This window comes from Elaeis guineensis, chromosome 6 (assembly GCF_000442705.2).
Source record: "Elaeis guineensis isolate ETL-2024a chromosome 6, EG11, whole genome shotgun sequence".
NCBI lineage: Eukaryota > Viridiplantae > Streptophyta > Magnoliopsida > Arecales > Arecaceae > Elaeis > Elaeis guineensis.
Genome location: NC_025998.2, coordinates 10183105 through 10207238, shown reverse-complemented (window position 1 = coordinate 10207238; position 24134 = coordinate 10183105). Strand labels below are relative to the sequence as shown.

General features: G+C 36.5%; 1 protein-coding gene across 2 annotated transcripts; it reads left to right on the top strand.

The window, feature by feature from the left end:
- Positions 1-40: 40 nt before the first annotated feature.
- On the top strand, positions 41-15037 carry LOC105047362 (probable CoA ligase CCL8). 2 transcript variants are annotated; one of them, XM_073259141.1, is made up of 17 exons: positions 41-341; positions 1686-1864; positions 3043-3210; positions 4045-4225; positions 4842-4930; positions 5162-5233; positions 5375-5425; positions 5682-5789; positions 6290-6388; positions 8634-8726; positions 8881-8958; positions 9618-9722; positions 10850-10940; positions 13798-13871; positions 14432-14611; positions 14749-14802; positions 14888-15037. In XM_073259141.1, exons 1-17 carry the CDS (start codon positions 215-217, stop codon positions 14924-14926), a joined length of 1788 nt encoding a protein of 595 aa, XP_073115242.1. In that variant the 5' UTR covers positions 41-214; the 3' UTR covers positions 14927-15037. The 2 variants fall into 2 exon arrangements, with proteins under 2 accessions (XP_073115242.1, XP_073115243.1); XM_073259142.1 differs by having other exon boundaries at positions 205-341; positions 414-1864.
- Positions 15038-24134: the final 9097 nt, after the last annotated feature.

The following is a 24134-nucleotide window of genomic DNA, read 5'->3' as shown; positions in this document are numbered from 1 at the left end:
CTGATATCGCCGTCCCTATCGAAGAGATCACGCCCCGGGCGTTCTCCTCCTCCGCGAGAACTAATAGCCATAGTTAGGTGGCCGAACGCCCGTGTATCTCCTCTGTCTCTTCTTTTTTTTGTTTCTTTTCTTTTGTTTTCTTTTCTTGGTTTTTGTTTTCGGGGGAGGACTAGGGCCCAGTGGCGGCGATTAAATAGACTGGTTGCGGTTCTTAATGAACTCATTCAAAGCCTCCAACTGCTCCTCTCCTCTTGTTCGCTTCCTCTCCTCACATGGACGAATAGCCTCTCCGCGCCCGGGAATTCTAGGATTTTTCACCCCCCGATCTCGTCTCTTCTCAGGTGAGTTCCTTTTCTTGGCCTCAATCTTTGTTCTTGCGGTGTTTTTTCCTGCCTCTATCCGGGTTTTGTCAGGAAGCTGAAGCGGGTTGGGAGCTCTTGTTTCGTCGAGAGGAGTCTTGCATTGGTTTCTGTTTCTTGTTGAAGTTTGGAGATGGAGTTTTGGTTATTCTTTAAGAGTTTTTTTGGATAACCGTGATCAAGATTTGTATCATCTTTTACTCCAACGAAATTGAAGCATCCGATCGCTGATCGCGGTCTTTATTCTAATGCAGAGCATTCTCTGGGCTGACATTTTCTTTAAAAATAAATTTCACGAAGGCTTTTAGCTTTTTGTTCACGCTTTGTCAAGCATGGAATAAGGATTACAAGGATAATTGTCAGTGGGTCTTGCCAGAATAAAGTTGATATTTTTATGGGAAAATTGGTATGGCTATGGCGGTGATCTTGCCGATGGTAGGACATTAATGACAAGACGGTGTTGAGGCAAAAACTCTTTGCGGAAAAAGCTTGACTTCTTCTGTAATGTTTTCTGGAAGAAGGATGGTATATGTGTGTCTACATGAATTAAAATACACACTGATTTATATATTCAAGGGAAAACTTCATGGATGGGATTGCATGATGTTTTCATTGAAGTGAAACAACTGAGGCCAATACAGGGATTGGTTATGTGTTACCTTTCATCACTAACGCTGCTTAGTTTTTTAGTTGTTTGAAATTTAGGTGTAATCGATGTTTTGACCCAGATATAATCGGAGGCACTGACAGAAATCAACTGTTACTGGTCATCGTTGAATGCTGTAGATATGGATTGTGTTTGAGTAGCAGTCAGATTGGGACTATAATCTTTTGTGTCAGGGTTCTATGAGATCTCTTCGTAATTCTTTTTACTTGCAAAAGCTGCCTGTAACTTTTTTGGTTCAAGATCATTTTTTGATAAAAATCAGATGGTATATATATCTCATGCATGTTGGTTTCATTATCTTCCAAAATGCTTTCAACCAACACTATTTCATGTCGGTTTTGTAACTCTGCACTACTTCATAGTTATTCCATTGTGAAGATCAACAAGCCTATTTGAGCCTTCTTGAGTAAATCCCTACCCAGTGGGTAGACTTGTTGTGGTGGAAGCCGATAGCTGTGTTGCTGTTTGAACCATCAATTCTAGTATTTAAAATAGAAAGAATCATTTCACATCTTGAACAAGTGATTGTGAAAAGAAGCTGGAGGGTTGAATTGCATGTAGTGATGATCATGAGATTTTTATATTCATGACTTTATATCACTCCTATTGTGGGAAATAACAAATAGCTTCCGAGATATCTTATTTTCTTTGCTATATAGCCAATACTGCAGGACCCTCATCTCATACATTCATGGAAGTTCTCAAAGCAGTTCTTAAGCAAGCTTCAGCAACTAATGAACGTGTTGCTATAAGAGCTGAACAGAAGAGTTATAGCTATCTACAACTCGGTGCATCTGCGTTGAATGTTTCCAACTTATTGCGCAACAAAGATGTTAAAGTAAGTTTAATTTTCATGCACACAGACACATATATTGCTACATATATCTGTTTCTGATTTCTTAGATGCTTTCCTGTTGTAGATTAAGTTATCTGTAGTATTTCTATTAAGCTAACATAGACCAGATCAAAATTCAGTTTCATTGTTCCAAAAGTTTAATTTTCTTGCACACAGACACACATATATTGCCATCTATATCTGTGTCTAATTTCTTAGGTGCTTTCCTTTTGTAGCCCTAAGTTATATGTAGTATTTCTATTAAGCTAATATAGACCAGTTCAAAATTCAGTGTAATTGTTCCACACTTGCAGGTAACAGAATTGGTAAATATTTAAAAAAGTATATAATGTATTATGGATGTGCTGTTTGTATACAAATTTTATGAAAATCTGTTCCCTCGCCCCCATAGCCCTCACAAAAGGAATATTGACTTGATACCCATAATCAACATGCCTGACCTAACAATCAAGTTGCCTCTATATATTACTCTTCAGCACTCAGTTATATTGAGGCCTACATCCTTTTTAAAACAACCTTTTCCAAATCATATTTTTCTGTGACCCTAGTTTCCTGGGTTTTCCTCTTTTCTGCTGTCCCCTCTTTTTACATGTCTCCTTACTAGGGTCTCCTTGGATTTTTCTCAACATACACATGCCCATGCCAGCTTGGTTTGTGATTCATCACTATCCCTAGTGCATGCAGCTGCAACATTACCTGTATCATATTCATTGATGACTCGTCCACCACAGCTTTCTGATGTCTCTGAGACTCCATGTAAATGCATGGACCCTGTTTATTGGCCAACATTCTGTGGCATAGAACATGATTGCTATTTTAAAGTAATATTTCTGCAAATCTCAAATGCTTGTGGCCATCACACAAGATCCTGGAAGCACTTTTGCATTCTATTCCCCCTGCCTTTAATATTTTTAGGTATCTCATCAATTCTCTCTGTATCCTTAATCTTCTATCCAGTGCTTTCAACAAACTTTGAATGTTGTTGGAGCTCAGCTAAAACATAAGGTGGAAACTTACTGCTAAATATACGGTTAAAGGCTTATCAGACATTGATAATTCTTTATGATTTACTTGTGTTTAATCCAGAAATTTTTGATCAAATAATTTTTCAAATTATACAGATACACAAGTTGTGCATTAATGAATACTGTTATGTTCAGGGCACTGATGGAATGAGATACCTTGACGGAGCTCAGGTAGGAATTGTGGCTAAACCTTCTGCTGAATTTGTTGCTGGGATCCTAGGAACTTGGCTTTGTGGAGGTGTTGCAGTTCCACTTGCACTCAGCTACCCAGAAGCAGAGCTTCTACATGTGATGAATGATTCGGTTTGTCCTATCACACATTTGTTTACTTATCTTGCCAAATGAGCTTTGTGCTCAAACCTATTTGTGCACTAGGCAAGTATAATTATATGTAGGAAATGACAGTAGTTCAATATTCTTCTAGTGTTTGCATTTTCTTTTTCCCTTCATTGCATCCAACTTTCAGATGGAGTGGAAGAAATCTTTGGCTTTTTTTATTTTTTGTTTATTTCTTTATATATAGTTCCAGTTTGGGATTCTTGGGGATTATACATGTATTATGTATCTTCTTCAGGCTCCGAGAACTGCTTCCATGATATAGTAAATTGGATCCATCATATTCACATCATCCAGTTAAAAATTTAATATCTCATTCTTGTAAGAACACTACCCACATATTTATGAGAATTTTTGTTGGATTCTTGATGATTGATGCTGATTTGTTGATTTCTGCAATTTTGTTGGAGGATATCTAGCACTTGCACAACCATCTTCCTGGTTGAGTTGTAAATTAAATTGGGTAAGGAACAAGGATGCTGGGTGAAAATCATATGGAAGGCTAAAGTTTAAAACATATTCCCACCTGTAGTTCATATCTCTTCAAAAATGACTATGATCCTGCTGGGCTTGGGTGAAGCTACATATCTATCAGGGGAGCATTCTTCCTGTGTTGGTGGGGGGTTGGGGGTGGGGGGGATGATATAAAAGGGAACCTTGAGTATTACTGAAGTAAAACTAAATTCATATTCTCTCTATGGTATGGTTGAGCTGTATGTTTCTTAGTTGTCTTTCTTTGCTTGTGTTTTTGTGGAGTGTATATAGTGCAATACATACATGCTGAGATATCCTTGCTTGTAGGACATTTCCATGATTTTGAGCACTCAAGAGCATCAACAACTTTTGGAGAATGTGGCTTCTAAATGTTCTGCTCATTTATCTCTTATTCCTGCTGTCACCAGCATGGAGCAGTCAGGTAGTACAGCAGACAATTTGGTTGCCAAGTTGATTGGGGAAATTGAGGATTCAAGAGTAGCTGAAGGTAATCCATGTATGGTTGATTTCTAGCTGTCAAGCCTCTCCTACTCAAGCATCTGAAAATCATGTCAAAGTTTTCTATTAGTAATTAGACCATTTCACCTTTCACAGTTATCAATCATTTGGAAATTAATAGCATACATTATATTTCTCCAAGGTTATATAATGTGAGATTACCCTAATTATTTACCCTACTATATGGTCTTTAACTTTACATTTGAATCTATGAAGTTGTGATATTTTTTCTACCATTTTTATGTAATTATATATAAGAAGCATTTGACAGAAGAAGTGAATCTTATTAGATATAAGCAACTTCATCTAATGTACCCTTATTTTTCATAGGATTAACTTTAAATTCAACTTCATGGTGCTCCATTTGTTGGGTGAACTGGTACCATCGTTGATCCATGCCAAATCACAAAATGATGTACCTTAATATTTTTTAAATCAAATCAGGCATGAATAATACACCAAAAGAACATTTGTGATAGCCTGTCTGTAGTTTCATGACAGAGAAAACAAAGAAAATGGTAACTTTGTTTGAATCCCTGTATATTTTGCTTCCATATTACTGGCTATACATGAATTTTGCTATGAATGCAATTCTTATTATGCAGGTGATGACCCTGCTCTGATTCTTTATACGAGTGGTACAACTGGTAAACCAAAAGGTGTTGTGCACACACACAAAAGCATAATTTCTCAGGTCAATATCTGGATCCTACTTTAACTTGTTAGGGACCCAAACTTTTCCTTGTGCCTGTGTTTGTTCTGCTTGTTTGTGGTATGCACAGCTCTCTGTAATGTAGAATTGGTATGAATTAGGCTTTACTTATTTCAGAGGAATGTGAATTGCAAACGGTTGAATGGTTTTACAAATTTTGTGTGAAAAAAGATTTCCCTTATGATGTTACCCTTGTTTTTGGCTTGCTTTCAGGTCCAAATTCTGACAGAGGCATGGGAATATACATGTTCGGATCAGCTTCTTCATTGTCTACCTTTACACCATATCCACCAAGAATGCAATTTAATTAGTTGATATAAAGCTAGGTACTTAAATTTCTGAAGTAATATATATTAAGACATTTATTGCTTTACGGAAATTATTCATTTTTTTAAATAAGTTGGAATCCTTAACTACTGGTTACATGTGCATGGTCTCTTTAATGCTTTACTTGCACCTCTTTATGCCGGAGCTGTGGTAATTAATCGGACTTTTTGATAAACGGTCTTTACACAATGACATGGTTTTCTATTAGAAGATAAATGTTGCTTGGAGATTAGTTCATTGCAGTTGTTTGAACTATTCTTTTTGGAATCCCTGATTTCTATTAGTCAAACATGTGTTGTGAAGTTACATCACAAAATGCAGTTCAGTACATAGGTTTAATCAGATAACGTTTTATGATACAATGTTTCCATCTTGGATGTCTATGTTCTGCTGGTGTTTATTGCAGGTTGAGTTTATGCCAAAGTTCAGTGTTCGTGGTGTGTGGCAGAGGTGGCGTGAATCATACCCAAAAGATGGAAGCATTGTAGATGGTGCTATTACTTTGTTTACCGGAGTAAGCTCCCCATGTTACTAATATATAAGATTTCTATTCCTAGAATGCTGGTTGAGATTCTTACCTGTTTCCCTGTGTTAGCTACTGTTTGCTTCAACTATTGAAACAATCCTAAATTAAGAGATTAAAACATTTCTTAGTCATTAAAGAAGGCTAGAACATAATCGGAAGTCATAAATGGACTGCCTTTAGATGCAGTAATTGTGCCCTAATGCCACAACTGATTACCTCTTAAAGCAATTACTGACAGTGGACCTGATATCCTTGTAAGGTTCATGGCATAAAAGGTTTTTCTCAAATGTTTTAGTTATGAAAGATCAAATCAAAATGGTTGTCCTATGGAAATGATGTAATCTCTAATATATGACTTGTGAGTTCCATTATAATCTCTTTGATTTTGCATATTTTACTGTTACTTTGATGCATTTTGTTGACTTTGTATTAAATGTATATTACCAACTCAATCTTGAATCAATTTGAGAGTTTCTGAGGTTTTCTAGGTTCCAACGATGTACGCTCGACTGCTACAAGGCTATGAAACCATGGACTCAGATCTACAAGTAGCTTCTGCTTCAGCTGCAAGTAAATTGCGACTCATGGTAACTAAGTGATGATTTTCTCATAACTTCTCTACTGATGTGCCTGTATGAAGCTTGGTCCTGTGTGGTGGTTTTAATCTATGTTATTTATGATACTTGTTGCATATTGGGGTGCCAACAAATTATTACTGCTTTTAAGGATTTAAGGGTAGATTCGAAAAGCTATTTTAGTTTTTTTTGTTCTATATGATGTGGTTGTACTTCAATATAGTGACTGATAATTAGACTGTACTATTTTATGTATAAAAACACATGCTTACACATGTGTGTGTGTGTGTGTGTATTTCAAAATAGGCATAAAATCTTACTGATTATAATAAGGGTTTTGCTATCGTGCACTTCTAATATATTTATTTGTACAAAAGGAGAGATCTTATCCATTTATGCATGAAGGGCAGAAATGTGAGTTCATCAATAACTGGTTGACAACCGGTTGCTCGTCTTTTTTTTTTTTTTTTTTGAATTTTGATAACAAAAAGATTCCTCAAACTCTTTCGTGTCTCTCTTTCCTCTGGTGAGAGCAGGAAGATCCAACATGATCTTTAATTGGGGAGGAGGTGGGATCCGGGGGAAGCTTGGGGAGGGATTGCACATGGCTGTTGTCTGGATGGTTAGATGGCAGTGGAGGGAGATCAGTAGGTAACGGTCATCAGTGGTGGTGGAGGAAGAGGAGGAGGTGTTGGAGAGGTCCTCAGTAATATGCTTCTAGAGCTTTCTTGCTGGCATCAGCAGTGGCGAGGAGAGGAGGGTTTTTTTTCCAATGGAGTTGGCGGCAGTGGCCGGTGGCAGGTTTGGGGAAAGGGTTGGAAGGGAGTGCATGGGAGGGGAGCACCTGACACCAGCTCAAATTGGTGGACATTACATATTTGTACATTTGGCAAGGAGGCCTATAGCAGTTCCTTTATAATGAATACCTTAACTATGGCCGACAAGTTTTATTCTATCTATTTGGAGTTAACCTTTAGGGTCAAGTTGTGTTCGTCTGAAGTTTGAGAATATCATGGTATGTTTGCAGCCAGACTTGAATCTCTTGGTTGTGCTGTTCTCTTGGCATAGGCAATTTTGCTAGAGTGTTGGTGGGTAGATCGGTAGCCTACCTTGCTGGTAATGCTGCTTAAGCTTATCCATTAGGGGAGCTATGCTTTAAGGTTAGACTTGGAAAGTGTCTCAACGAAGAGGGAAGATGCATGGTTTGCTATTGGAGTTTGCATTGATTTTTATAACACAAATTTATAAGTCAAAGAGCCATATTCCATCAAACTGAATGAGTAATAATCTTAACTTGTAGTGAGCTTTCAAAGTTAATTCTTTTATTTTGATTCAGTTTGCTATATTGCAACCATGACAAATATTAAACAGTGTGTGATTGCTTTAATAAAGTTCAAGAGGAAAAGTTCCTATTTATTTAATTATTTGTATTTTAGTAAAGTTTAATATGAAACAACCAAAATTTAGAGCTACTCTTATCATTATTCTGTGTGAAGGTACATAAAGGAACAGGCAATAGCCAGTTTTCACTTTATTTGAATAATGGAAATCCTTAATTTTTGACGTACGATCCTTGTTTTTGTTGTCTGAGTTTTGGTTTATGGATCAAAGTATGATCCATTGCAGTTCAACTTCATGGCACACAATAAGATTCCAAGATTCCCCTAGATTTGGAAATACTAAAATAGTTTAGACGAAGGAGGAAGAAAGGCAAAATAGGTTTTCCCTATCTACCAAAAGAATTATCCTTTCCCTTCAAAAATGCAAACATAGAATTGAAAATGCAGACTTGTCTATAGGACTGGTCTGCTGAAGAAAGAAAGACAAAAGGGGCTTTGTTCAAATGGACTGGCATGGATCTTAACATCGATTAATTCTTTCATTATATTGTTCTTATCTTCTTTTTCTTTCTAATAATTAGATGTTGGCTTCTATTTTCTTCAATGTAAGATGGAGCTAACAATAGTATCTGATGATTGTATATTCTGGAACTATAAGCATGCAGCATCTGAAAAGCAACAGCTCCAAGAACCTTGAAACTCTTAATCTGAATGCTTACTCAAGCTGATATTGCTTCGACACAATCTGAATCTCTGTTTTGTAGATCTTCTGTAGCTATATCAAAATTGAGCAGTAATTTTTCTTGAAATTTCAGCTCTTTGAATGTTCTGTCTTTCTACTTAATCGGAAACTAACCTGATTCATTCTAGTGATATATGGATAAATAACATTATTGATGTAAGTATTCCACCCCTAGATGTGTGGGTCTTCAGCACTTCCATATCCAGTCCTGAAACAGTGGGAAGAAATAACAGGCCATCGTCTTTTGGAGCGCTATGGCATGACTGAGGTCAGTGTCAATGGTTATGTAATCTGAATTCAAAATTCAACTACTTGGTTATGCTGTTGGATGTACCAAGTTGATACATAACACATGCCTTAGCTTCTCCTACAAATTTAAACTTTGGTCATATATTTTTTACTGCTGACATGATGATTTACAGTTTGTCATGGCATTATCCAATCCTTTGCATGGTACTCGAAAGGGAGCCACAGTTGGCAATCCTCTTCCTCGAGTAGAGGTATGTTGATTACTTTCTGGGGCATCACTTATTTCAGTTCTCATTCAGAGATTATCATCATTACAGTTCACAATTGCAGATTATTTGTCATATCAGTCATGCTTTTTATTTTGCTAACTTAATGCTCTCAACTTTGAAAAATTCTGAGCTTGTAAGTCTTGCATGCTTGCAGTTAGACATTTGGGCGGGGGTCCTGATTGGTTGGATCCCCTTTGTTAGAAGCATTAAAATTAGGGAATGAGATGTTTGCCTCATCATGTCGCTGTCTGATTATCAAACCTAGAGCTGTTTGTGAGTTCTTTTATGTCAACTATGAAATCGACACCTTTGATGTTGTGGCTGAGTCCTTTGTTGGTCATTGACTCTTTTGGTGTTATCTTGATGTTCGTTTGGTTTTACAGTTCCTTGTTTTTTCTTCACTTATTATTCTCTGCAAAATGTTTTCTGAATAGTCAATATATATGATAATTCCAAATCTCTGTTTATCAATGTGCAGTATCTTTAGCTACATCTAACATGCTGGATGGTTATTGCATGGAATTTTCAAAGCAACTATTGTTTCCACTATTAATTAAAATCTTATTCCCTATTGGATCTTTCAGATTCTAGATAATAATATATCTAAAAAGCTTGATGCTATCTCCTGGATTTGTGTTCAGGTCAAGATTATTCCGGAAGACGGGAGTGGAGCTGGAACAACTGAAGTGGGCGAGCTTTGTGTTAGAAGTCCTTCACTGTTTAAGGAATACTGGAAGCAGCCTAAGGTATTTAGACACACACATGTAATCTTTTGAATTTTGTATTTATCAAGAGGCACTTCCAGTAGCACTACTGAGTACTGAAACAATGAAGAAAATGCTCATGTGACTGTTAAAAGCCAAATAAAAACTGACATCTTTTACCAAGAAAAAACATTCATCCAGTTCATAGATTTAGATTGCATAGTTTACTTGTACAAACTCAAAGAAAGAATAGAAGATTACAATCCGTTAAGCTATTCATGGACTACAAGAAAATTGGCACCAGCAGCTTATTTCAAAATTCTCTTGGCAAGCTCTGAAATGTTGGTTCTACTTGAGCTTGAAGAGGATGGAGCAGGGTTAGATAAGATATGCCAGTGTATGTTGCTGCATCATGTGCATATATGACTATAGCTGTTCTTTCAATGATCCCACTGAAGATCTGGGGATTGTGTTTCTTTCTCTTTGTTGTATAGTGTTTCCTAGTTCCCTGGAGATGTATGCAGTTTTGAATGTTAATACTCATCTTATTCCCTTATGCCGAAAGCTTTCCAACTCTAGCCAAACTCATTGATATTGTGCTCTCAATTCCTCTCACATCCTTGTTTCATGTGCCACTTGACAGTCAGTAACATCAAAATTATCATACCTTTCAACAAAGTTCGCTCCTACATTCCTGCTACCATTTGAGGTTGGAGTTCCAAGGCATTGCTTGCAATAGTGATTTTTATTGCAGTGCCACTCAACAGTTGCTCCTTAAGTTGCAAGCTGCAATGTAGGCCTGAGGTTGCATACCTTTACTAGATGACAGGAGGTTCCGAATTTGAACTTTGGTTGTGTTGTTTCCACATAACTTGTGGTGCTCCCATGGTTATTTAAAGAAAAAGTGTTGCAAAATCTTGTGTTTTTTGTATTTGAACTTTTATTTGGTCATGCTATGACGTTACAGAAATCCTCTGTAATTCTCTTTGTATGATTGCAACCTGTGATTGTGAGCTAATTCAATGGAATTAAGAAATTCCAAACTTGTGTAGATTGGAGTTGATTTCAATGATGTGGATTTAGGCTTTGGAATAATAAGCTATAGTTTTTCAAGGGTTTTGCTATTTGTATTCACTTTCCTTTTTTTCTTTTGCCATTTCTGGTTTTAGATAACAAAGGAATCATTTATTGATGGTGGATTTTTCAAGACTGGTGATACAGTTACAGTGGATGAGGACGGATACTATATAATCTTGGGACGTAAGAAAAATATTATTCTCATGCATTTAACTATGTTTCCTTTTTAATGTTTTCCTTCTTTATAGTTCACATTTCTCCTTGTGGCAACTTGCCTAAGAGAATGGAAGAGCAAGCTTTTCACAAATTTGTAGCTGCAATGGCCTACCAATCTTGATTAGCATATCTATTGAAAAAAATTGCAACACTATTTTTCAGTATATCACTATTGGTTTTTGTGTTTGAGAGGTGATTACACTGTAAAGCTGAATTCAAAAGCATTCTGTCTGTGTTCTTGAAGATTATGAGAACCATGTGACTGTTCCTTGTGGATTATCCAACAACATGCTTTGTGCTTAAAATTTAAACAGTTTGCTCAAAAATGCATTAAAGCTTGATGTGAAATGAACCAAAAGAAATGAGGAAAAAAATGTAGGTTATTCAACCCTGTGCCCTAAATGCTTCATTGAGTGCATGGGGGTTTAATGATCTAGATAGCCTCTTTGATGTATCCTGAAAGGTAATGGTCATAAGAACTCAAATTATGAAGCTAAAAAGAGGAAAAGATAGATTTTCTGTTTTGTATTATCCAATATGATGATTCATTTTTCTTTACTAATCAATATTATTTTTTTTATTTTTTTTGTTGTGAGATAAATCGACAAAAAATATGACTTCCAATCGATCAAAGTGTTAGCTTTCCTAATCAAAAGGATCCTTACTGGCGCGGACACCAGAGCCATCAAAAATCGACAACATGATTTAAATTCCATTTGGATCGAAGAAGCCTCATTAGATTGATTCTACTTCAGTTATTTATTTTCAGTCAATAAATTTTTAATGCATTTAGCTTTGGGTCCATAGGGCCATATTTGGATTTGTCCACGTCACCTTTGGAGCCACCACTCTCCATATGCCAAGAGAAGAAATATGCATGCCAGCGTGTGCTGTGCTCATGCCAAGTTGTGTCAAGCATCAAGCACCCACGTGGAGTTTTATTTTTTTCCTAGAATTCTTTAAGAGTTCTTGGCTACTTATTTTGTTGAAGGCTGATTTCTTTCTCATGGTAGATTATTTTATCATATATAATGCTTTACTTTTTTGTGGAGGGCTGATTTCTTCTTTTTAAAAGATAAGAGATTCCTAAAGAAATAGGACCCTTAGAGTCCTATATAAATTCTTGTATCTTCCATTAAGAGGACAATGAATGATTTTATAAACTCCACAAATACTTGTGTCAATCGCTCCGAGAGGGAGAGGGTGTGAGACCCAAAATCGCCCCACAAGAGAAGGGTGTGAGGTCCACTTTCTATCATACTACTTAAGATTCAGTGTTTCTGCGACTCTGATTCGACTCCACCATCTACCCATGCAAGCCTATTCCGTCAAGAGAAGAACTGTCTCCTCCAGAATTTTCATCTATCGTGCTGAGAGGAGTGATTTCTTATTCTACAGATCATATGCTGTCAAGGACCTTCGTTCCTTATCAGTTGATTTTTGATTTTTTTTTAATTCGATGTTGGTAAAGCCCCTGGCTGGACGTGATTTGTTGTTGATGAACAGAAGAAAGCTTGATCATTAGGATTGATTTTCTTTTTTCTCTCTTCTTTAGGGTTGTCCCGCATCACTTACCTGCTAAGATTTAAAAATCCTACTTTTGAGGAATTCTAAAACATCTAGGATCCTCTAAACACTTTCCTAATTGTAGTCTTTAAATACACAAAATAACCTAAAGTCTAACACAGCTTACTCGTTCTTAATCACATGAGAATAAGTCCTAATGGTTATTATTTTGTTCAAACTCTTTTAATGTATCTGATTGTTTTTTATAATTCATTGAAGTAAATTTTGTAAGATCATATATATAATTATCATAACTCATATGTGTTTTTTTTGTTTTTTTTTGTGGGTGTTGGGAGGGAGGGGGTATGTTTACTGTGTACCAGGTATAATGCATTTGACTATTGTATTATGGCATTTGGACCTGCCTATGGTCACACTTAGTATTCCATTGGGTATTTGGGATCATTTTTACCAATTTATTAGTAATCATTGCCTGACATATGGACATGATCCATCTTAGCATTGTAAATTCAGTTTTTGAAATTATTTGAATCAATGAACAACATAAGATTGTTCTTAGTTAAAATTTTCTATGCATCCAAAAGGGAGGAAACAAAATACTTTTCTTAGTTGAAGCTAATTGTGCATGTTCTGTATCAAGAAGGTATAACAAGTGCTTGCTATCAGAAATTCCCAAGTCCATAAAAGCCATGAGTTAGAAGTTTCTGAGTCATTCTTCCATGAAGCATATCAGAAGCTCTTTCTCCATTTTTTCCCCTTGTTTATTGGGCTGAAGCAGAGGTATGACGCATCTTGATTCAGTCTTGCATAAGTACATACCACAGCATCAGCTTGAACAAGTAAAGCTATCTGAGGACTATCAGTATCAGTCCATATAAAATCAGAGCCTCGCTAAATGGCATGGTCAGCCAGCCAGTGGGCCTCCTGGTTGCCTTTCTGATATTAGAAGCTTTTTTTGTTTTTTTAATGGTTTGATCTTGTTTATGATTTGGATGCTTCCAGACCAACTCAAATGTGGGTCCACATGTGGTTCATAATGTTTACATTGTAATCAGTGATAAATTTGTGATTTTAACAGATAACCATGAATTTTGGCACCATGGCATGGTTATCAGATTTATATGTTGGAAATGAAGAAATGTGATTTTTGAGAATTTGGTTTGATGACATGTTCTTGTGATTCTTCAAAAGATATATTACTATATGTTTTGTTAAGATCCAATTAGTTGGATGTCAAAGTCTCATATGCTTCTACACTAGAGAAATGCTAACATCCACCTATGGGCTTCATTTGCAGGTACAAATGCTGATATCATGAAAGTTGGTGGTTATAAGCTCTCAGCTCTAGAGATTGAATCAGTGCTTTTAGAGGCAAGTAACTCCCTGTTTTGTACTCCAAATCTTACTTCGAAAAGTAGCCATCATAACAGTCACCTTGTATTCCTTTCTTGTGGAATAGATGATTTCAGTAATTTACTTGCAGAAACTCTATTATCCTTACAATTGTTAGATATGAATGATTATAGTCTTTTTGGCTTTTAACATTGTCAAGTCTAACTGGAAATTTTCATGCTTGATACTTCAGAAATCAACCCGAGGTTTCCTGGAAAAGGATTTTTTTTTTTTCATTATACTTAAAAATGAGCATTATTATGTTATTTTGCAAGATCAGGCTTGCAAATCAGTTTACGGTGGTTGAGATGAATGTCGATTTTATCAAAATGCATCATCAAATAACTTGTTCTTATTGAAGCAATATACTTGCAATGTATTCAATTTCAATGTAAAAAGGAACACATTTGAAATGGCAATAACATCTACAACTTGTGGGTATGTAATGAAAAGAATTCGGCCATTCTGAAATTGTCAGAGATTACTTGAGCAGGCCCTTCATATAATGATTTGACACAATTATGATCATTCTTGTGCAGCATGAGGTTGTCTCAGAGTGCTGCGTTCTGGGCTTACCTGACAAGGACTATGGTGAAGTTGTATGTGCTATAATTGTGCCTCAGGCGGATGCAAAGAGAAGATCAGAGCAAGAACTGAAACCAGCTATTAGCTTGGAGGAACTGCAGAGTTGGTCCAAGGAGAAACTAGCTCCATACAAGGTTATTCTTCAGAATATTTCTCATATCTGTTTGCGTATCTCTTTGATTTTGCACCTCTGTTAGTGCTATGTAGCAAATAAGCCATTACACATATAAGATCTATTTCTTATTGGTGAATATTTAATTGCAATTTTCAGATTCCATCAAAATTGTTTTTATGGGATTCCCTTCCTCGAAATGCCATGGGAAAGGTGAGATATATTCTGTCAGATTCTTGATTTCTACATCTGCATATCAATGTCCCTTCCATACAACTCACTGCATTTTCTATTTCAGGTGAACAAAAAGGAGCTGAAAAAATTACTAGGACAGTGATGATCTTTCTAGTGTCAGAGTCTGGAGGCCACAACTTTGGTCAGATATGCTTGTAAAAAAAATGTAGCTATAAATATGGTTAAATAATTAATTGCCCATCCATTTGCTTTAGGTTGATAGGACAATTATTATTTTCTGAAGAGGAAATTTGAAAGTGTTTCAATTATTGCTAAAATAACTACAGAAGGCATTTAGCTGTTCAATAACATATGTATGCTGCCATAGAAAAAACATACATACATACATACATACATAGAGAGAGAGAGAGAGAGAGAGAGAGAGAGTATATAAATAACATGTCTAAGAGACAGAGAGTGACCATAGATAACATGTCTGTAAGAGTATCAATTCATTTCAAACTCGTGGTAATCGCTAGGAGGATGGTTTTGCATGTCTTGAGAGAGAGAGTATATAAATAACATGTCTCAGAGACAGAGAGTGACTATAGATAACATGTCTAAGAGTATCAATTCATTTCAAACTGGTGGTAATCGCTAGGAGGATGGGTTTGCATGTTTTGCCACGGTATTATGCACGAGCAAAGAAAGCCCGACAAATAGTCAGCAATTGATTGGATATGATCGACCGTTTGGGGAACAATGCAGGAGCCAATTTGCAAATCAATGGACAACTCAGGAACAAGGCATGCACCATCAAATGCTGCATGATTTGATCCTTTTGATTCCATTTTAACTTTAGTTGTTGCAAAAAAAGCCAAACTCGAAACTCAATTCACGACTCAGGCATGAGACGTGAACTTTTAGAGTGGAAGCCTCTCCTCCAATCTTCAATATTAATAGTTTTTCTGGTTGGACCGGTTCCTGCTTAAATCTCTACGTATGAGAGCTGGCATTGACGCAAAGCTAGGTTGAAGATTGCAATAAGCTTAGTCAAGGGAACTTGAATACAAAATATGCTTATTACAATAAGCCAAGTCTGGGTCCCAATCGTATTTTGTGCAGAGTGAGAACAAAAACTAGTTTGAGGGTCCCCTTAGATCCTTGTGGCAGGCGCAGAAGTCCGTGGGCAAAGAATTTAAAGTTAAAATTAGTCAAACTATAGGCTCCGATACTGGGAAAAACAGCAGATCTTGATATGATTAATCTTGTCATTTAGGTCAGTAGATATGAAAGTGGATCGGATAATGTCTATCCAATCCGTATTTGTATTTGAATTTATTTGAATATAGATAGATATTTGAGCATGCGACTAATTTTTGTATCCGTATCTATATCCATTAAAGAAAATAGATACGAATATGAATAGACAACTATCTGATTCGTACTCGAATATCTGATTTTATTTATATTTTTATTTAATTTTATATAATATTTATAAATTTATTTAAAAAATATATAATTATATTAATATGCTATTAATTTGATTCATCATTCATTTAGTAACATCTTTAATTTGCAATCATAAAATTTAGTTATCCAATTTATATCATATTTTTTTAAAATAAATATAAATTTAAATTTTTATATCTAATTAATATATATATATATATATATATATATTAAATTAAATAAATATAAATATAGATATATTGATATCTGCTTTTTGTCCCATTCAATTTCAATCTTATAAGCCAATGACCAGCAGCTGGCTGTAAAGGAATTTCAAGGACTGCCAATAAAATATATGACGGTCGTACACCCTGCTTCGAATGATATTGCAGTAACTTCATAAATAGCAGCATGTATGTTTCGATGGAATCTGTAATATCTACAAATAAAATAAGCCCTGCCCATGTTTTGCATTTATTCTACAGTGCACTCATGCAATTAAGTGCATCAGTGTCCTTTAATTACATCAAATTACTGATTTCTGTCTTAAATACGAGCGTGTAATCTAGTAAAATTTCTCCCTTGATTAACAGGATCCACGAGAGGGCTAGTTTCAGACTTGTCATTGGTTGTACATGCGCTGCAGTTTTTTTGCTCATGTCGTGATCATGAAGTGCAGCATTACGATCGAAGCTCTGATTGGAGGAATTACATCGACTCTGGCATGGTGATGCCAGAAAAGAGGAGATGGAAGGAGCGAAATTGGTTAGTATATTATTTATTGCTTTTGCGAGGACTTGAGGGGTGAGCTACATCATCAAAACTATTGCTAGTTGACCAGTGCATAGACCCTCCAATATTACGTACGCATTAAATGATAACAATTCTTGCTGCTGAGTGCTGAGACGGTGGAGAGACCTTAGCGAGGGTACCCTGTCGCCTTCGACCCATCGCAGCCTGACTCGCCTCCCTATCTTTTGGCGCCACCTCCTCCCCGCTGCACCGGCGGTGGCGCCACTCTCCATCTCCGCCCCGAGTCCATCGCCGATGGTGGGATGTCGGTGGCTGTGGATGAGAGAGGAGAAGAGTGGAGTGGAAGATATGCAGGAAAGCAGGAATAGCCGGGAGGGAGAGAGAGAGAGAGAGCTGTCGAACTATATATGGATTGGTAGAGAGGAGAAGAGGAGAAGGTGGAAGGACGACAGATACAAACCCAGCATTTACGATAAATTGTCTAAAGGTATTTTGGTTAGAGTCATTGTTAGCTTTACGGTTGTTCGTACTACATTCCATAAACCACTGGAGATGGTATAAATTCCATAAACCATTCATTGAGATTTGACAGTTGCAGGATCTAGTACCCAAATTTAAAAGAAAAAAAAAAAAACATATATTTATCAGAAAACAACAGAAATATCGTTGATAACAAAGAAAGAAAAGGTGCCAGATACTGATGGGGAATATATAGAGGTGAACGGGCAATGTGATTCTCTTCCTTCTCAGGCGTCGAGCCTTGTGCATGGCAGTGTCGCTGAGTGTCAAAAGGTGGTAGCTAGACGCCTGCAGTCAGTGCTTGTGTAGGCTCATGCTCTTCCATGATGGAAGCAGGAAGCAAAGAAGTCGGGTATTAGGTATGGATGGTATTGGGCACTTTGGAAGAGATCCAGAGCTATAGGATCCAATGATATCGGGAATGGCGAGAGCCCAAGGAGGAGGAAAATTTGGCTTCCGCATCTATTTTTTCACCGATAAGCTCTTCGCATTGTCGGTAATGACTCCCAATCCTGTTCCTTTATAGCAAATTAATTCTCTCCACATATTCTAGAACGGTTTGAATTCATATTAATGAACCGAAGGTTCGCGAGAATGCATCTTTCAATGTGAGAAAGGAACTGCATTCATGGATTTTAGTTGGGGGATCGATCTATCCATAGAACTGCATAGATTTAGTAGATTCAGATGCAATCTTGAGTATATATTGGCACTATATTTTGACTGATTCGCATATATAGGTTTATTTTTGGCAAGTGGACACTGTTTGAATGCATATTAATGAATCGAATGTTCGCGAGAACATGAGTTAGTTTTAAGAAATTGCATTTATAGATTTTTGTCGGTATGGTCATTTGAATTCTCGTCAATGGATATATGGAAGGTTCGCGCGCGAGAATGCTTATTTCCACTTAGTGACGAAGGAATGGCATTTATAGAATTTGGTTTGATGATAGGTTTATCAGATGATAATCTTGAGCATTTATGAGCACTATGTTTGGTAGATTTGCACAGTTAACATTGTAGGTAATACTTCATATCCTTGTGCTTTTATTGTGAAATCTCTCTGTATATTCTAGATTGTTTGATTACGTATGTGGCGAGTAAATTGTTGCTTGAATTCACATTAATGATTTGAAGGTTCGAGAGAACACTTCTATGTGAGAAAAGGATTTCATTTATAGATTTTGGTTGGTGGGATGTTTCATGTTTGTTTGCATTCTTATTGATGAATGGGACTTTCGCAAGGATGTGGTTTCCTATAAGAGGAAAAAAAATTTTACATTTACAGCTTTTGGATGGTAGGATAGTTATTTGAGTTCATATTAATGAATCAAAGGTTTGTAAGAATGCATTTTTCCATATGAGAAAAGAATCCCATCATTTATAGATTTTGGTTAGGTGGATGGTCGTTTGAATTCATGCAGTGAATCTTATGCTTGTGAGAATGCATCTTTTCTATGTGAGAAAGAAATTGCAGTTAAATTTTTTGATGATGGCCAATAAATTAGATAATTTAAACAACATGGAACAATATATGTGTCCTTACCATTTAATGCATAGATTAGAGAATCCAAATCATATGATTTTTTGTGTGCAAATAGTTTAAAGGTAATAAATCACATCGTGAGACCTCCATGATTCAATTTAGATGAGCCCAATTTGAATGGAGAGTTGGAGACTCACTCTCTCTCTCTCTCTCTCTCTCTCTCTCTATATATATATATATATATATATATATATATTGTCTATTGATTATACTTGAAGCTTATTTCTTGGAGATTTACGAGTAATACAAGGCTTAGCAATTTTTTTTTATACATCCATATATTTACCATATAAGAGGGAGTCAATCCTGATTTGACATGCAATTTATAACTTAGGGTGAATTTGGTTAGCCATTAAAAAAATATATATATATTTTTTTAATTTTTAAAAAGCAAAAATCAAAAAGCAATATTTGGTAACATCATGAAAAGCAAAAAATAAAAATTAAAATAATCAAAATAATTACTTTATATGCGAAATAAAAATTTTTTATTTTTCAAAACTTGCTTTTCTATTTTTTTGGCTTCCCCACATCTAAAACACCAAACTGAAAAGTAAAGAACCCAAACCCTTCTTCTTCGTCGAGCTCTTTACCTCTCCATCCCCTTCTCCCTTACTTCTCGAATTCTTCTTTCTCGTCGAGCTCTTTACCTGCCATCCTCAAACATTACTTTTTGCTTTATAGCAACGTAGTTACCAAACATATTTTTTACTTTTTTTACTTTTACTCAATAGTAAAAATCAAAAAAAAAATAATTTTTAAAAATCAAAAATCAAAAAGTGTAACCAAATGCATTCTTAGTGATTAATAAGTAATTTTACTCCTACATCACAAACAGCAAATATTGCCGATTTTATATCAGGTTAATAATACGTCGTCCAAACAAGGGACTTGGAAAAAAATTCAACATAATTAAGGTGAAGTTGTCAAAGAGTTGACATCAAATTTGTAAAGGGTGAAAAGGCTTTGCGATTGTCTTCGTTCTTAGCTGCCGAATCCCATCTACAATAGTGTCAGCGAGTCTCAGAAGCTGTCAGGAAGAGATCCGATCGAATGATATCAAGAATGGTAAGAGCCCAAGGAGGAGGAAAATTTGGCTTCTACATTTAATTTTTCGCCGATAAGCTACTCGCACAGTATAGTAGTTTGAATTCATATTAATGAACCGAAAGTTCGTGAGAATGCATCGCTTCTATAAGAATGGAATTGCATTCATGGATTCTAGTTGGAGGATCTATCCATAGAACTGTGCAAATTTGGTAGATTCAGATGCAATAATATTTAACATATATCGGCACTATATTTTGGCAGATTCGCGTAGGCCTATTTTTGGGCAAGTGGATACTTGTTTGAATGCAGATTAATGAATCCAAGGTTCTTGAGAACATGATTTTTCTATGCAAGAAAGTAATTGCATTTATAGGTTTTTGTTGGAGGTATGGTTTATTTGAATTCTCATTAATGTATGGAAATTTCGCAAAAACGCTTAATTTCTTTTTTCTTTTTTTCTTTTTTTGGTAGGAAGTAGCAGGATTATATTACATCAACAAAACATGTATAGCATTGCTATGGCCCCATATACATAGTGAAAAAAAATCAAAAGTGGGCACACAGCACAAAGAGCCAAGTGTTCCTGACATATTGGGAAATAAAACAAGAAAGCCCGCTATAAAAGGTAGATATATAACAAGAAGTTTAACAGGAAGCAAACGTTAATGACCAGTAGTCTGAGTACCCTGTATACCATCTGGTGATTGATATTCTAAAAAAGAATCGGCACAGATAGACCATAGTGATGAAGTAATTGCAACAAAATCTAGCAATCAATAGCAGATCCACAGGAAATAAACTGACAACCAAGTTGTTCAAAAGATTTTTCACCACAATCCCAGAAGCCCATGTTGTAAACATTTAGCATATACCTTTCCCTAAAACTGAAATAATGCAGATGGGTATTGGAAAATTCTGGCATTGTAAAATTCAGAACCCCATAAAACCCCAGTAGCAGTATAGTATGAAAAGAAAGCAAAATAACCCATCGTCCTGCTGTAAGAGGCAGATAATAATATGCTGATGAAGGCTGATGTGTGCAGTATTAAGGACTAACATAATTTGCAGAGTATAATGATAGTACCAAGTATCCTATATAGCTTGTGAGTAATCTGTATATGATAGTAGAGAACCAACTGCAAGTGGATAAATGGAGGGATTGGAATATACATTAACAGCATAGTAACAACTAGCAACTAACAATGAAACCTACATCCAAAAAGAACAAAGGTTAGTAACAAAGTTTCTTTTTTCTTCTTCTTTTTTTCCTTTTTTTCTTTTTCTTTTTCATTTCTTTTTCTTTTTCATTTCTTTTTCCCTCTTTATTTCCGCTTTCTTTTTTTGTTTTGTTTTTTCTCTTGTTTTCTCATTGTTCCTGTTCTCCTCCCATACTCCTCTTGTATCTTTATACAGAGAAGAAAAACACATAGACAAAGACATTAATACAATGCGGCTCCAAATTAAGTAATCTGTGATATTCATGTGTCATGATAACAGTAGCAGAAGATCATATTGGAGAAACAGCTCCGTTCCAAGCTGGTAGCTATTGAAGATTGCAATGCAAGATGTAACAGGCAGCTTTATTTTGAAAAAAACCAACATGGCTTGTAGTAGTATACAGTTGAGGATGTTGTAAAAGTACTGTGAAGGCCATCTTGAAGACTATAATATAGTTAACAATATAAAGTAAGCAAGCAATAGTAATAAGGTTGGTCATAATTTGAAGAAATACCCAAACCTACATAAAAACCTGTAAGAAAAAGGTTAGACCTCTCGACTAAACGCTCCCCTCATGATGTGCACCATCATGAAAAAAGAGATGATCACATGCCATATATGGATCCAAGAGCCAAATTAATGATTTTACTCACGTGCGTAGAAGGATGATATGGTGCGAATCAGATTTGGCAGGAATTTGAAAAAAATTATTGCTTGGAAAAAGAGCCGAGTTTAGAAGCTTGTTATGTTCTTCCTAATTCACCATGATCTCCAGCCACCATCATTTCCATAATAGCAAGACGCAATCAAGGTTGTTTTGTTCTTCCTAATTCACCATGATCTCTAGCCACCATCATTTCCATAGTAGCAGGATGCAGCCAAAGTTATTTTATTCTTCCTAATTCACCATGATCTCCAGCCACCATCATTTCAATAGTAGCAAGATACGGCCACTATTATTTTCTTTGTAGCAAGATATAGCCATCATCATTTCTATGATGGTCAAATTCTGTTATTTCCTTCCATTTACTGAATGTCTTATGTTCCCTCTCTTATCTATATAAAGGGAGGCGATCTATGTATTCAATTCAGATTTCAATGAATGAAAATGAGTGTTGCTGATTTCTCTTATCTAACCCCTGTGTGTTAGTGGCGAGTTATAAACCCTAGAACTTATCACTCACATTCTTCTTTTCTTGAGTGTGGCGTTCTACCCCTTTGTGATCTGATTGTGGCGATTTTCTTATCAATCAGATTTCAAAGGTTTCTTTTTTTTTTTCTCTTTTTCTTATGCTCCAATCTTTATTCTTACCTACACAAGATAGTTATTTAGGCATGGGCACATTAGTTTGGTATCAGAGCCTGAGGGAGTGTTTGACATCCAAATCATGTCTGGAGGAGACGAGGCCCCTGTCATTTCTAGAGGCATGAGTTTGGAACAAGCTCAGATTATGGGGCTCCAGCGGCGTCAAGAAGAGATGATGGAGCAACTCAATCGCCTAACACAAGCGTTTGAGCGGTTGGCAACACTTCCCCCACCACCACAGCGGCATGGCCATCCAGCACCACGACGAGTTGATCGCAATGATGAAGAGGAGTATGACGAACCCGGAGATGATGATGGTGTGGAGGAACACCCATGGCAAAGGCGGCAGCAAAGGAGTTTGGGAGACAATATTAAGATGAGGATCCCATCCTTTAAAGGAACCAGCTCACCCGAAGAATATCTGGAATGGGTGCAACGTGTGGAGAAGGTCTTTGAATGTCAAGATTATTCTGAGGTAAAAAAATGTAAACTTGCTGCCCTTGAATTCACTGATTATGCTAATCTTTGGTGGGAGAATGTGAAAGCTCAGCGTAGGAGGGATGGAGAAGAGGAGATCCGAAACTGGAGGCTTATGAAGCGGATCATGGAGAAGCGATTTGTCCCTCAATATTATAAGCAGGAGCTGTACATCAAGTTACAAAGCTTGAGACAAGGGGGGATGTGTGTTGAGGATTATGTCAAAGAATTTGAGATGCTGATGATGAGATGCGATTTGCGAGAACCTCAAGAACAGACCATTGCAAGGTTCTTAGGGGGCTTGAATAAGGAGATTGCTGATACGGTGGAGTTGCAGTCTTATGTGTTCCTTGACGATGTGATCAAACTTACTGTTAAGGTGGAGAGACAGTGCAAGCATGGTGCAAGTAAGCCAAGTAAGACTACCAACTCATCTTCTTTATCACCATGGTCCGTCCCTAAGGCGGTGCCAAAACAAGTAGAAAAAAGTGATTCTAGCAAGCAAGTCATAGATGCGGTCAAAGAAAAAGAGGTGGGAAATTCACAACCTCCCAGACGAAGTCGAGATATCAAGTGTTTCAACTGTCTTGGTTACGGTCATATAGCCTCTGAATGTCCAAACAAGAGGGTGATGTTCATTCGGGAGTCACAAGAAGAAATTGAAAGTGAAGATGAGGCTATTTTGGAAGAGGTAAAAGAAGATTATGTGGAGTTTGCAGATGAAGGAGAGCTATTGGTTATTCGTCGCAATCTGAACCTACAAGCCAAAGTGGATGATGAGCAGCACGAAATATCTTCCATACCAGGTGCACCATCCATGATAAGGTATGTGGTGTTATCATTGATGGAGGTAGTTGTACCAATGTGGCTTCTACTATTTTGGTAGAAAAACTTAATTTGGTGACTATGAATCATCCCCGTCCCTATAGATTGCAATGGCTTACTGACGATGGTGATGTGAAGGTTACAAAGCAGGTTATAGTACCTTTCTCTATTGGCAAGTCCTACGAAGATGAGGTTGTTTGTGATGTGGTTCCTATGAAAGCC